At 38.4% G+C, this 14,516-nt stretch overlaps 2 protein-coding genes across 3 annotated transcripts; both read left to right on the plus strand.

Annotated features, from left to right (window-relative positions):
* Positions 1–252: 252 nt before the first annotated feature.
* Positions 253–2,460, plus strand: LOC121324964 (eukaryotic translation initiation factor 1b-like). The gene is made up of 4 exons (XM_041267213.1): positions 253–431; positions 1,258–1,421; positions 1,663–1,764; positions 2,085–2,460. The coding sequence occupies exons 1-4, from the start codon at positions 401–403 to the stop codon at positions 2,127–2,129; spliced, it is 342 nt and encodes a 113-aa protein (XP_041123147.1). The 5' UTR covers positions 253–400; the 3' UTR covers positions 2,130–2,460.
* Positions 2,461–11,012: 8,552 nt separating this feature from the next.
* On the plus strand, positions 11,013–13,106 carry LOC121323837 (gastrin/cholecystokinin-like peptide). 2 transcript variants are annotated; one of them, XM_041265109.1, is made up of 3 exons: positions 11,013–11,117; positions 11,701–11,928; positions 12,845–13,106. In XM_041265109.1, the coding sequence occupies exons 1-3, from the start codon at positions 11,027–11,029 to the stop codon at positions 12,964–12,966; spliced, it is 441 nt and encodes a 146-aa protein (XP_041121043.1). In that variant the 5' UTR covers positions 11,013–11,026; the 3' UTR covers positions 12,967–13,106. The 2 variants fall into 2 exon arrangements, with proteins under 2 accessions (XP_041121043.1, XP_041121044.1); XM_041265110.1 differs by lacking the exon at positions 11,013–11,117 and having other exon boundaries at positions 11,698–11,928.
* The last annotated feature ends 1,410 nt before the right edge of the window (positions 13,107–14,516 follow it).

Below are 14,516 nucleotides of genomic sequence, written 5' to 3' on the forward strand. Positions count from 1 at the left end.
CACGAAGATGAATAAATGTATAACTCAAGCATAGACATGAATAAACGACCATGAACCCAAAAAGAAGCCCAAAATATGTGGTAAAAGCGATGAAGGGGATTTGTAAGCGACTGCCTGCTCGGGCAAGCCCAATTCCGCTAGTTTTTTAAGCGGAACTGGCAACCCTGATTTGAGCGTACGTCAAAATGACGCTATGACGTTGCGTGAGAGGCGGTATAAAAGGACAGCTTTCTGCGTCAACCTCTCACTGACGCCATTTTGTAAGGAGAGGTTGAGAGAAAGGGAAGCAGGCAGGCCTGGGCACAGACTAGCAAGCTAGAGTTAAAAAATAAACCACGAAAGAAAACCCAGCCGTCCTTCGAAACCCATTATCATCCTTGAGGGCAGAGAATCTTATCGTATGTCCGCTATTCAGAACCTCCAAAGCTTCGGTAATTATTTCTGTTTTTATTTAAAGATTTTCACCTCGTATGTAAGAACGAGGTAGTGGGGGGAGGGGGTTAAGTGATATAAACCGTGTGTGTTGTAATTAAAGGTTGCAGGGATGTAACAGTTTGAAATACGGGTACTTGTTAGCACGTTGATGAAGTGTTAGTCCAATAGGATTTGTAATTATACCAGGCGATCGATTACTGCACTGCAATGTGTAGACTGTTCGTAAAAGGCCTTTATTACATTAAAGCCACCGATTGTGGTGTTTAATTCACCCGACGTGATGTGGCTTGGTAGTTCAGTGATGGAAATCAATTGTGTTGCGACTGGGTGCTCGGATTTCAGGCCCAGTTAAGTTAACTCGAGCAAGGTTGAATCGATATAGTAATATCTTATTTATAGAATTGTTAATCTCTTAAGGGGGGGTTATGTCTGTATTCTTGACGACGGCTTTCTGTTGTGGTAATTTAACGAGGTTGTTTGTGTAGTTAAGGTATCGTCCCGAAACCTGATCCATCTACAAAATGGTGTCATCGCAGCCCGAAGCTTCGGGAACCAATCCGCTTGAGCGCCGTGACTCCGGCTGGGCTGTTTTAATTGGTTTTATTTGGCGTGTTGCACGGCTGCGCAGTGTAACGGGCTGACGCAACCGAGTTAACCTTTTGTAGTATGGATGTTTCGTTTGCTCGAAATGTGCATAATCGTGTTCAATAGAATTAAAACATTTTAATCATTAAGTATATTCCATGCATCTCCTCGAACCCAAGACGTGTCACAAACATTTCTGTAACCCTTCAATCGTGACTTTTTTTCCCCTCATTGTAGACCCCTTTGCGGATGCAACTAAGGGTGATGATCTGCTCCCGGCTGGGACTGAGGACTATATCCACATAAGAATTCAGCAGAGAAACGGCAGGAAGACTCTGACCACTGTCCAGGGAATCGCGGAAGAGTATGATAAAAAGAAACTAGTCAAAGCTTTCAAGAAGGCAAGTGAGCCTCGCCAGTAAACTGGGTTGGATTTCGTATAATCCTTAACTGACATTTTGTAAATAAATTCAGGTTAAACATTGTTCTAAACTTCTTGGGATGGGCTATTTTTAAAAATTGATCTCCCCATGTTTTTCCAGAATGTGACCGGTACCAAAAGGTTTCTTGCTGTTAAGTGTAGTTGCTGCTGGCATCAGCGACTATAAATTGTCTAATTATGCTTATTTTATGTAAATACAGAAGTTTGCCTGCAATGGGACAGTGATTGAGCATCCAGAATATGGTGAAGTGGTTCAGCTGCAAGGTGATCAGCGCAAGAATATCTGCCAGTTCCTCACTGAGGTATGGGGTGGTTTTCTAACATGGTTATGCTTTCTAAAGAATAAATTAGTTGGAGTATACCCTGCCTCTTTGGTAGGATCTCGGATGTATTGAGAGCACATTTCCACCAAATGCAATACTGCATTTCTGTAGTCCAAGACCTGTTCTGTGTTTGTTTACTGTCTTTAAAGGCTTTTTGTAATTGCAGTTTGACCCTGAACCAGATTATCCACGGCATAAGCTTCAAGATTTATTCATGCTTTGTCACTTTTTGGATTTCTTTTTTTAGTAGCCTGTACATATTTAATTGCAGTGTGTGTAATTGTCTGTCTGTTTTACAGATTGGCTTAGCTAAGGAGGAGCAGCTGAAGGTTCATGGATTCTAAGTGATGCCCAGCCAGGTCCCAACAATAAAGCTACGCGTTTCTGTTCCAGCCCTTGCAGGTTTCTTTAGATAATGGCTTCTGATTTAAGACCATGTTTTCCAGCCTTTGGAAAAGGGGATGATCCAATTAAGGACACTGGCAAGATAGCTTACAATGTGATGAGTATACAATGTTAAACGGCTGCAAGTGGAAACCGCTGTGGAAATGAAACACTGGCTTTCCTTTTTGTTTTAATGCTTTTGATTGTTTTTTTAATGTGCTTCTTTTAAAAAGCACCGATTCCATGTTTGAGTTTTTGTACAATGTTTCAAAATAAAATCTGCAGACGTCACTTTGATTCAGTGGCTTTTTATGGTTTGTGGCAGTTTACTTTGCTCTGAAAATTCATTCTATTTTTGGTAAAAGGTGCTTGTGTGCTCAGCAAATTTTAGTTTAAACAATTTTCCCTTGGGGGGGTGGTAGTAACTATTGTAGTTAGTACAGAAAGGGTGCATGTAACTGCTGAAGTCTATTGCGTTACTTCCTTAGTGACTGACCACTTCTTGTTGGGAGTATTTTCATTTCAAGCAGTTTGCATTAGTTTTCCCTGTTAACATTTACCACTATAGTGAAAGGTGGCAATAGAGGAAAACACACCGTTTGCATTCATTTATCCCAAATCTTAACTTGTTTATGCCATCCAAAGCTTAATTGTACAATCGAGTTTACACTTGCTTGTAAAACATCATTAAGTAAAAACAAGCAATGTGTTAATGCAGTTGTATAGTAGGGATTTTATTGTATAGCCATAATGTAGTTCAAAGTCACCCTGATCTATTTCTTTATCAAATATCCTCATTCTACTTTGCAGATTAAGTAGACCAGAATACTCCTCGCTTCTCATTCACTGCAGCCGCACTGCTGGTTTTGTGCAGCTTTATAATTCTTTTTATTTTGTTTGTGTAAATGCTAAGCAACTTGTCCATTTGAATTGATAACCGAGCCTTAAATCTTTAATCCGGAGTTACTGCCAAAACTTTGAATTAGAGGAGCTTATTCAAGAGACATGCGATGTTATAGTACATAAACACTTCCGAAATGTTTTACTGTTATGTAGGGTGATGTCAGGCAGTTCACTGTTACTGATGATAAATTATGCACCACACACAAAACCTTTAGGGTGTAAGGACTAATATTGTATGTTTCCAATGCAGGTAAAAACAGATGCATTACTTCTCCATGCGCCAATCCATTAAGTGACGCAATCCACAATAAAATCGTGTGTTAAAAGCATTTGTCTGTCTATAAATTGACAAGTGGGAAAAATCCATTATCCACTGATGCAAAGTATCCCTCTTAGTATAGCATTAAAACAAACTTAACAGTTAATGTAACATTATTTCATTCTTTAACAAATTACTTTCAATGTAATAGTTTTGTAGGAAAAGACAGTGGTAGAACAAGAATAACATTCATATTTTGGTATACCAATGCTATTAACTGATACACGCTGGTAATTCATTGTAGTACCTTTGCACTTCAGAAGGACCACAGTGCAACATTGATATGTTTGTTTCTTCAGTGCAAAACAAAAGCCGGTATTAAGATGGTAGTCATATAATACTTTCCTCTGTGTGCAGGCTATAAGGCAGTTAAATAGACATGCCTCATTCTAGCATATGATTTATAAATAATTAAAATCTCAACATGGAGGCTTTGGAAGAAACGGAGTACTGACGACTTTCACATTGTGATACAAATCAGGCTTCTGTTCCACTGTACATTGAATTAACTTTGCAACCATTTTTGTCAAGGACCAGATAGACAATTTGAATGCAGGATTTGGTTAGCTTGACCATGCATACTTGAACGATCTGAGGACAAAGCACTGAGACATCGATTTACAACCATATACAGAGGGTTGGTGGTCCAGTGGTTTAAAAAAGGGCTTGACGCTAAGAGGTTACCTGTTTAAATCCCAGCTCAGACTCCGGCTCGCTGTGTATTCCGTCCTTCAGATGAGACAAAAAATCTATTTTAAGTTAATGCAGCAGCTGTCTGTAAATCGCTTTGGATAAAAGCGTCTGCCAAATGTCTAATTCATGTTAAAAATTAGACATATAGTATAATATTATACACCAGTCTTTATTTTGTGGTTTTTTTTTTTTTTTTAAAGTATGTTCGAAAAGTTTCAAGGCGGTTTCATGCGTGGGTATCAGTTAAAAACTAAAATCAAAAAGCCTCTAACAGATACATATTGGTCTATGGGCTTATGAATTGTTCATACGTTTGAGAGGCAAATCTCATTTATTCGACTCCCTTTATCCCTCTCAGTGTGGCCATAAAGTTTAATTAACCTACCCTTGCAGATTTACAAAGACGCCTTATTGATCTCGGGCAGCTCTATCAGATACCTGTCACATTTACAAGCGTCACAGAGAGTCTATTATACTGAGAAGTTAATCAGGCATTCTTATTGATTTCCATATGACGGCAGATTAAGCTGTGAATCGTTTACTGTAGTTTCCTGAATGAAATGTATTTGTCAATGTTGTTTTGTTCCATTTATTTTTTATTTAACACATTAACTTTCGGCCCGCCAACAATCAATCGATAAATAATCATTGAAAATTCTTGCAGGTTATTATTGAAATGTTCTTTTAGCTGTAGTCCTCAGGGCTCTAAAGTAGGACCACCCAGATGCTGTTGTCCCCAGTGTTTTAAAACTGGTCTTCTCTCATTTTTATCATTGTTATTAATGAGTAATTTAGCAAATGCTTTGATCCAAAGCGGGTTACAGGACTGAACTATGCATCAACATCTGCTGCTGCTGCAGTCACAACAGGACCTTGGGTTTACCAGGAGGTTAAGTGAGTTGGTTAATTTACTGGAACATAAAAAAATAAATAAAACAGTTTAGTACAGAAGAACATTCTCCACGTTTCCCATTCCTTCCACCTCCCCAGGTGGCAACCGCCCTCCAACTCCACCCCAAAAAGAACCCTGAAATCCCATATCAGACAGTGGTAGCTGCATGGGGACTGGATTATCAACAGTTTAATGGTATCTGCCGCCACTCTCCAGGCCCGTACAGTCCAGTCCCGAGAGATCATTCCAGAGCCAGGGTGAGATGTAGCTGGGAGCCAGACAGCCACTATTAATGGGACAAACCGCTCAGTTTGAATTGAACGTGTGCAATTGTAAGGGACGATCACAACCTGGACCTGCTCGCTCTGAGTCAAACGACAGAACAGAAAGTCTGATCCACACTTCCTGTGGAGCCATGAAAATATGCAGATCCTTACAAAAAGAGGGGGGGTTATATATTTGAACTAGTTAGTTATTGTAGCTAACATACAAATGCAACACATCTCACCTCCTGTGGATTTCAAATCTGCAGTTTTGAAAGATACACATATCATAGAAACGCTTATTTTAAAACATGATACAATGGTACTACATTAGGTTAAGAAAAGCTGTGTTTGAAAGCCGTGCTTTCAGATTGTGTTGTACTTCCTTGGTCATGACATGCCATGCTTCGGACCAACTCGATCTAGGATGTGTAACAGATTTCGTGAGAGTACGGAATGGAAATTGAGAATTTTTTTTAACTTGATGTAGTACCAGAGATCATATTTTAAATTAAAATGCACTTTTATTCAAAGCTGTGCATTTGAGACCTGCTTAGCAAATGAAGGTGCAAAACAGGCCAGAATTATTGAATTATTATGTCAACGACGTTAATCTGCAGTGTGCATTGACATCTATACCGTACAGACAGGTGCAGAAGGGATGACCATGATATTCCTGTGCAAATTGTCCGTGTTAAAAAAAGAATCTAGAACTCAGGCTGAAACACTAATGCATTACTTTGAAATATAAAAAATATTTGAAAAACCTAATTCCTGCTCATTTGAAGAGGCGATAGCATTCTGAATATTCTAAGCATTGAAATTAATACTGAATTATTATCAACCTGCCCCACAGATGTGCAGAAGCGCGATATAAATTCCTATTTGCGTTGCTCACAAGCATCCCTTTTTCTTTTAACTGTCATCGCGGCGAAGCACTTTCAAAAGACAATGCTAAAAAGCCCTTTACTTACATTGTTCCAGTGACACTCGATTTGTTTGACGTATTTAATCGAAAGACAATGCACATTACCACAAATCGTCAAACCCTCAAACTAAAACAACAGACCTACACACTTGCGCAAGTGGATGCATTAGTTGGTCCTTTGTATTTCAATTGCTTTCGATAATATACTAAAAGCCTGCTGAATATAACCCTACCCCTCACTGAACTCTGTGCCGTGCCATTGAGTTTAACTCCCTCTGCCCAACATCCGCCGAATGTTTTGCCTTGCCGGGGGCTCAGTGTCCTCACTAAGCCAAAACCAAGCAAGTCAAAAATGCTGTGATGCCTTCTTATCTCAGCTGTTTATATGTTCTAATAAATAACGAAATCAGTTGTCCTGACTGAAGGGTGTTCTTTGAGTGACGTTTGGGAATGACACAGTGAATTTTCCAAATGTAAAGAGCAAGCAAGTTGGATGTATAAAAAAGCACCCTTCCTTTAACGATCTCGTGTTTATTCAGGTACCGGGTGCCCTGCGAATAAATCGACAGGTGAGGGGTTCATGTATCGTAATCTTTTTTTATTATTATTATTTTCTTTTTTTTTTAAATCCGACATTACAATAAAGATATCTGCAACAAACAAGAAGAATTAAAAGCGTGTATTTTCAAAGTATTTACTCAAGTCTTCATAACTCCAGTCTTTGTTTGATAGCTGAAAATGCAACTGAGAAACAAACCACTTGAGAATGGTTAAGAGACCCAATAAGTGCATCTCTGTCTATAAAGCCTAAAAGCTTCCCCCCACCTATATAGTATTTTCACCAGCTGTGCTTGATAACCAGATCTCATTGCCTGCCGCTTGATCGTTGCTGCTTACGCTATTATTTTATACCGAAATGCCTGTCATTGTTTTAGCGATTCTATTGAAACCCTGGGATTTGGGCAGATCAAACCAAGTGGCACTCATGCTCTTTGCCGCAGAAATGCATTCTGCATTCATATTCAAACTAGATTCCAGTCTGCAATTAGCTCAGGGAGAAGACGAAACCGTGGGAGTCACAGCTGTCATTCTTCACCATGGTGTAGCGAGCAGAATGTGTTTTCATGTGGTGCCGCTACAGGTTTTGTGAGTTTAGTTTTTGTGTTTCATCCAAACTGAAATCCTTCAACGGCAGGTTGTTTCGATGTGATAGTCCTGAACTAAGAAGCGACGCTGACCCAAGAGCAGCTTCATGGCACCACACTGTTTACATGTCGTGCCTTGCCAGTGGTGTCACTATGTCAGTACACACAACTAAACCATTGAAGCAACAAGGCACCGTATCCTTCACATTAACAAACACATACACGTCTTGGTTATTCTGTTATTTGATCTCTGTGTGCTGCTGATTATATTGTGATGTCTGTACATTGTAATGGTCTTTATGTTGTAAACGAGGCCCCGGTCTCAACGGGCAAATCGCCTGGTTAATTAAATAAATAAATAAATAAATAATCATAGGTTCAAATGCACAATGCTCGATAAGGTGGCAATTCTGACGACCAGTCACGACCAAAAATGAAATATTTACTATGAAAGTAATGAGCCTGTGCCAGTGAGTAAACATTGTCACGTTCTTATTTTCATCCACGTGAATCGAATCCATGTAGTTTTCATTATGTCAAGCTTTATTTTCCAAATCTGCGTCCTAAAAGTTATGGATGTTTAAGCGTCGACCGTGTTACTATTTTCCCTTTACAAAGTCCAATGGGACCAATGAATCTGTTAAGATCTGTGGCCCGCTAGTACTGGCTGACTCATTTCACTAGTCTGCAGGTAGCGACAGTTGAGTTGAAAGCGGTAGTCTTCCTCTTGTTGTCATCGTCGCTCCATTCTCGTCCCCGTTCATTAGGACCCGATGAAAGAAAAAAATGCTCTTTTAATCTGGTAAATAATGAGCCTTCGTTTTTTGAGACGCACTAAGCGCTGGAGAGCCCTTTTCATCCAGATAGCACAACAGCGCAGAGAAGCTGCCTCCTGTACAAGGCAGATCGAAGGGTTGGGACAAGTACCCGAATCTTCAAACAAACATTTGTGTATACTTTGAAAGAATATTAAAAAAAAAAAAAAAAAAAAAAAAAACGTTAATTCAAGCACTATTCATATAGCCACAGCATGCTTTTCAATTATCGAGTGCTTATGTTTGTTGGTCAAACGTGTCTATTTTATAGTCATAGCCTATGTTTTGATCTGGGTTTTGTAAACAATTTTTGCTGGTATTGTATGTTTAACCACTTTTTCTATTAAAAAAAAAAAAAACCCATCAAATTAGATTGGTAAGGGAGCAACCCAGTCTCTGCGCTTCCAGCCTGCCCGGACTAGACAGGTTACCCTTTATCTAAATAAGGTTCTCGACAAGTTATAAGGTGAGGGCCTCTTGCTGCAAAGGCCAGAGTACACCATTCCGTTAATTTGAAGTGCAGTAGGGCTCTTGTAAGCAGGCAGAGGATACTGTAGAGCCGCTCTGGAGATGTCCTTCTAATAACGGCGGCTATTGAACGAGCGAAGATAAACAGGGCAGAGAGCTCGCTCTGAACCGCGGAGATTTAAGCACAAGACACACGCTTTTATAAATGGCAGCGCAAAGGTCGGCCGTATTTGTTTTTTAAAAAAGTTTTTCAAAAAATCGTATACATATGTATCTAATAATACAATTATATAATATATATATATATATATATATATATATAATATACTATATATTATATATAATATATATATATATATATCAGTTCCATACTTTTTTCTGTGTCTGGGACATTTAACCTGACAGAGCCCTTCATTATGATACACATAATGTGGTGCACATTTTAAACATTGAACATTTACAAACTGTAGAATTCAGCTGGAATAAGGGAAAGGTACAGCTTTAAAAAAGACCCTACTATAGCTATACCCCTAATATACAATATGTTGCATTCTCCCGAAACAACAAATATATGAATACCCCATAATTGTTTATTTGTGAAACGTTTTCTGCTCAAAAACATATAGCCCGGAGCAGCTGTTTTGAGTCACCTTGACACAATGCAACATTTTAAGCTCATTTGAATAAGGGTGGATAGGAGGTTCAAGCGTTCCATTTACTGTGAAAATGATTCTCAGAAAGCATCCGGCCTATCACCCCCTCCCTGGTCTTTGCAACTGGTTTTGATACTCGTGCTATATTAAGAGGACACCTGCTCACAATATAACCTTTTTTTTTTCTTTCTTTCTTTGCAGCAAAGAGAATGGAAAATAAGTATTTCGGCATGCAAAGAATCCGACTGCAATGATTCAAAAAAGCCCTCGAGACGTTGAAAACACACTCGAGAGCTGCTTCACCAAAACATGTTTTTATCCGTTTTGCATTTTTAAAAACGTCACGAGGCGTTTATTAATTGTATGTCAATGGTGTAGTTTTTGTACCTGAAGGACAAACGGACTTCAAACCAGACCGCGTTGTTAACTAAACAGCGGAAAACAGGATATGTCGCCTCAGGGAATCTTTTTATAGATTTTAATATATTCTTCTGCCATCCTTTTTTCTCCCCCCAAGTATAGTCTGATCGTGAAATATTGATCATCATAACCTTTTAAAAGTTAAAAGTTGCATGTTTAATGTTAAACGATTCTGTCGTTAGTTCCACTCAATTCAATATTTTATACAGGCTTTATTTTTGTATTGCAAATAAAACCGACGTAAGATTACTGCTACAGATGCTGTCGCTGACGTAATTCTCGATTTCTGTATTGAGTTTTTCAATGTCACTGAAATGATTGATTACTTTCAGGTTATACGATGGGCTCGTTTAAAATATCAATATTTTCTCTGAAAAAAAAAGTTTAATTTCTGTGTTTTGTTGGGCGGGTGTATTATAACGGTTTATGTATTTTCTATAAATACAAGGAAATACCCAAATCATACAATAACGATCGCCTATAATACATTTCTATTGATCAGATTAAATACATTTTTTTTAGTTAGTATTCAAAGAGAAAATAATATACAATATATAAAATATCTTAAAACCTATATAGCTAAAACATTAACATTTCTAACAACCACGTTCAATTGTAAACTCAAATACACATGGTGCCTGTATACAGCATTATTCTAGTTTGCCTTCTTAAACTCCATTTATTCAGAAAGCAGTCCTATTCAGAAATCTTCCTGAATATTAAGCTGAGGGAACATGAAGCCACTTTGTGGCTTGGGACTTGGTTTCAGGAGACTAGGTTTCAGGCCACTGCAGGGCGCATCAGGGGAGACTTGGGGTTTCATACAGCAAAGATGCCTCAAACTCGGTCTCCCGGTCTCCTGGAACCAGGTTTCAAGCCGCTGTTCCTGAAAAAGTGGCTTTGTGTTTTGTAAGGTACTATCACCCTGTAACCCTAAAAAGGCATGATCCCGTTACACCTGTGTGTTAAAATGACTCTTTCCAAATTCTGCTAAGGAACCAAAACAAAAGCTTAAAACGTGTGGTTATTCGCAATGGTATGTATGTTACATTTTACTGGAGCACACACATTATGTTCAAAATGTGATGTAACAAAGGGGGCATATAACTTATATAACTTATCCTATCCACGAATATTAATACAATTCCAAACAATTACTCATATCATACTGCTAGTCTAGTCAATGGGTTCAGGTGAAGTGAGCATACCTGTAGGCTATATAAGGGTCTAAACATATGTTTAATATTGGTTGAGTACAGCTGGCGTTAAATATACACCGGAGATGAACAGAGATAATATTAGACAAGGGAGGAGGGGCTTTTGCACAGAATGCATGGTCCTTGACAGAGCAACGCCAGATGTATAAAAAGGATGCTTTCAACAGACTGGGAGAGCAGGGAAGGAGCGAGCGAGCGAGCACTCGAGTAACAGAAACCCAAGACTGTGCAGGTAGGACTCGGCGTGCGCCATTAGAACGCTTTGGACAGCGCTAGACCAAGGATGTGCACAGAGAGCATCGCCTTCTCCAATCAACGCATATTTGAAATTGGATTCCTGGTTGATTGTTTAATTTATTGCGGTTTAGAACACACGTCTGTTCTTGTAGTTCTGTTAGCTTTTGCATTGTTTGTTGTTGTTGTTGTTTTTTTTAGCATGACAGTGGGTCTTATACAACGCGTTATAATATTCTGATTTACTATAGAAGCCAGACACCAACTAATACACAGACTTGTGAGCACCGTATGTAAATATATTACATTTTAGTGGTTATACTGTCAAATAATAATAATCTATTACGAATGATATAATGATAAAATGTTCATCCACCGTGATATGATATGGAACTATCATTTTGGATGGACTGGGTGAGATTCAAGGCTAAATTACTCTTTTCATAAACTGAAATGTTGACTCGGGTCTCTTTTAACATGCAGTTTCTAAAGGGAACTTGATATCCCATGTCATCATAACTACATTCCCTGTGGTTCATGACATACCTTCACCGCTTTTCCACTGCCTTCACACTTTCCAGATATGAGTTGCGTAAAGGTGTGCGTTCTATTGACCGTGCTGGCACTTGCTGTGTGCGTGGCCCGGCCGCTGTCAGAGTCGAGGAGCGAGGTGGGCTCGGCGCTGGCACAGAGGGAGCGCCAGCGTGAAAAGGCACAGGCTGCGCGCATTATCCGGAGGGACTGGATGGGATCGCTCACTGCAGGCCAGCGGCAGTTCATGTCAAAATACATCCCACAAGTACTTGCAGGTAAGAGGTGGACCACCTCGCCCTTTTATTTGTTTCTGTAACTGATGTCAAGTTTCGATTTTCAGTATATGTCCAAATAGTGTGTCTGTTTGAATTATTGTAGGAACTGTCTGTATGTACTGCCGACAGCACGTGTGGTGCACACAGACAAGGAAAATAAATACATAATATATGATACATCATTTCTGCAAGTGCAACTCAAAAAAGGACTATACTAAATATAATTGTGTGTGTGTGTGTGTGTATATATCAATATAATATATAATATATATATAATATAATAAAGTAGCAGTCGTATGCTATGGACAGTGTGAAGCTAAGATTTTAAATATAGTGTAGTTTATTTTTGCTGTCCCATTACGTTGATGTTGCTTATACATAGTACCATGTAGCATATCGGTGTAAAACATATTTGAATTACATTTTAATGTAATGTATTAACCCATCGCTTACAGTCTTAAATAGTGTTGTCAAGGCAGCGTAGTTTGGGTAGAATAACACAAGACAAGATTAAAATAAACCTAAAAGCCTTCTGCAAAGCAATGGGGATTCAGCTAGTGTATAAATGACAACACAGTCAATCGATTGAGGCTGAGTCTGCCGCAATCAAGGTCTTGGGAAGTGTGGCTCAAGGCACGGCTTGATCACTCTCCACTTATTCCACCAGGCGTCACTGTTTTGCACTTTTTTATTTTTAATAACCGATAAAAAATATTTTTTTAAAAGTCAACACTGCAGACCTCTAAATAGCGCAAGGGGTTAAAATAGTGTGACGTGTATATATATATATATATATATATATATATATATATATATATATATATATATATATATATTGCCCTTAAAGTAAAGTTATGGATGATTTAATTTAACCAAAAACAAAATAACAAACCCCAAACTCTTCTGTATCTGGCAGGGCTGTCCAACCAGGAAGGCTACGGGCCGGCGGACTCGGTGCACCCGATAATTGACCGAGACTACGCCGGCTGGATGGATTTTGGCAGAAGAAACACGGAAGAGGTGGAGTTCGATCCCTGAGCTCACAATGCAACAAGAAGCCGCCTGTATTCGACTCTCAAAAAGCACCCACAACTTATAATACTGAAACTAATAATAATAATAATAATAATAATAATAATAAATTCAAAATAAATCCATCCAGAAACTTTACACTTTGAAATGCACCGTTTTGCAATATACACTATGTATTTATTTATTTTCCCTTTCTTTTGATTAGATATATTATGATGATAATAAAGATATACATACCTTCTCTCATATCTATCCTTGCATTTTTTATATAAAACAATATTAAAATTTACTTAAAAAAAAAAAAACTGTTAAGGGCTGCTGGGAAAACCTGAGGTTCCAAGCAAGAGAATTCACCTGTTTCAAAAGGACCAGGATTTTGACATGTAATGTTATTACCTCAACTAGCCACCAGAGGTCAGCACAACCTAAGGCAAGGTAGTCCAAAACAGGCGCAGAAGACAATAGTTTCACTTCTAGTGGAACGATCGTCTGTCTACAGGGTATATTTGCAGAAATGAAGATGTCTATTTTGCAACATTCTTAGGAGTACCTTATGTCTGCATGTCTCGAAGCCAATGCAAGGTCGCTCATTGTTACTACTTTGCATCCATTTTTCAAAGTCAGCGACATCTTTTAAACAATATCGTATTATAACCCATTCAGTGCCACTGTCCTCATTTGAGGACAGGCTACTTTGCAAAAAAAAAAACATATGTTGGAGCATTTTTAACTGGCATCATCTCCCTGTTATTTAAATGTGCCCTTTAACTATATTATTGTAATAACTTAAAACATACCAGGGAAAAAACGATTTGAAAATAGTTCATTCCTTCACATACATCCTTCCACAGTCCCATTAACCCATTAAGTACCAAAAACATTTCTTCTTTGAAAACATTCAGAACACACGCTGTATTTATGCAATTTGATATATTCAAAATCAATATTTCTTCACAGTGCAAAATAATGTAACTCCTTTGTTTTGGCTACAAACTGCTGTGTCCTATTTTGAGGACAGTGAAGTTAGTCGTCCTCCCATAATCAGAGCAGTGAAGTTTCACACAGGCTATGAAGCTCAACACATAGAAAATAGAGCTTCATCATCAGTGGGGAGGAAAACTCCAAGAAATGTAAAATTTGTAGCTTCCGTTTCTTATTTTATATTCAGGCCTCAAAGCAGCTGAAGGGCTGTATTTACAGAATTAACAGTTACATTTAGATTAGAGTAGGTTCTCATAACAATATAGTTAAAGAGAAAAGTAAAACAACATCTTAGAAATACTCAAAAAATTACAAAGCAGCCCGTCCTCAAATAAGGACTGTGACAATCAAGGGGTTAGAGGTGAAACTTCCATAGGTAATATTTCATTGGTTGCCATCATCTATAAGCAAAAATACCACCTTAGAACCAGCTCCCAGTAAGACAAGTATCTAAGACACGCTAGAGCAACTGAAGAACTGAAGCAAAAAGATGTGCTTCAGCAGCTGTACATGTTTTTATGTGTAATCTTTATTGATTTGTATAAATGTTTACAGTGTGCATGATAAACACAAAC

This window comes from Polyodon spathula, chromosome 12 (assembly GCF_017654505.1).
Source record: "Polyodon spathula isolate WHYD16114869_AA chromosome 12, ASM1765450v1, whole genome shotgun sequence".
Classification (NCBI taxonomy): Eukaryota; Metazoa; Chordata; class Actinopteri; order Acipenseriformes; family Polyodontidae; genus Polyodon; species Polyodon spathula.

Bases quoted from the DNA above. Each gene is read 5' to 3' on its own strand.
- LOC121324964 (XM_041267213.1), top strand. From the start codon at position 401: ATGTCCGCTATTCAGAACCTCCAAAGCTTCG. The intron at 1,422-1,662 runs GCAAGTGAGCCT...ATGTAAATACAG, and splicing joins TAGTCAAAGCTTTCAAGAAG to AAGTTTGCCTGCAATGGGAC. The intron at 1,765-2,084 runs GTATGGGGTGGT...TCTGTTTTACAG, and splicing joins TCTGCCAGTTCCTCACTGAG to ATTGGCTTAGCTAAGGAGGA.
- LOC121323837 (XM_041265109.1), top strand. From the start codon at position 11,027: ATGTATAAAAAGGATGCTTTCAACAGACTGGGAGAGCAGGGAAGGAGC. The intron at 11,118-11,700 runs GTAGGACTCGGC...CACACTTTCCAG, and splicing joins AGAAACCCAAGACTGTGCAG to ATATGAGTTGCGTAAAGGTG. The intron at 11,929-12,844 runs GTAAGAGGTGGA...TGTATCTGGCAG, and splicing joins CATCCCACAAGTACTTGCAG to GGCTGTCCAACCAGGAAGGC.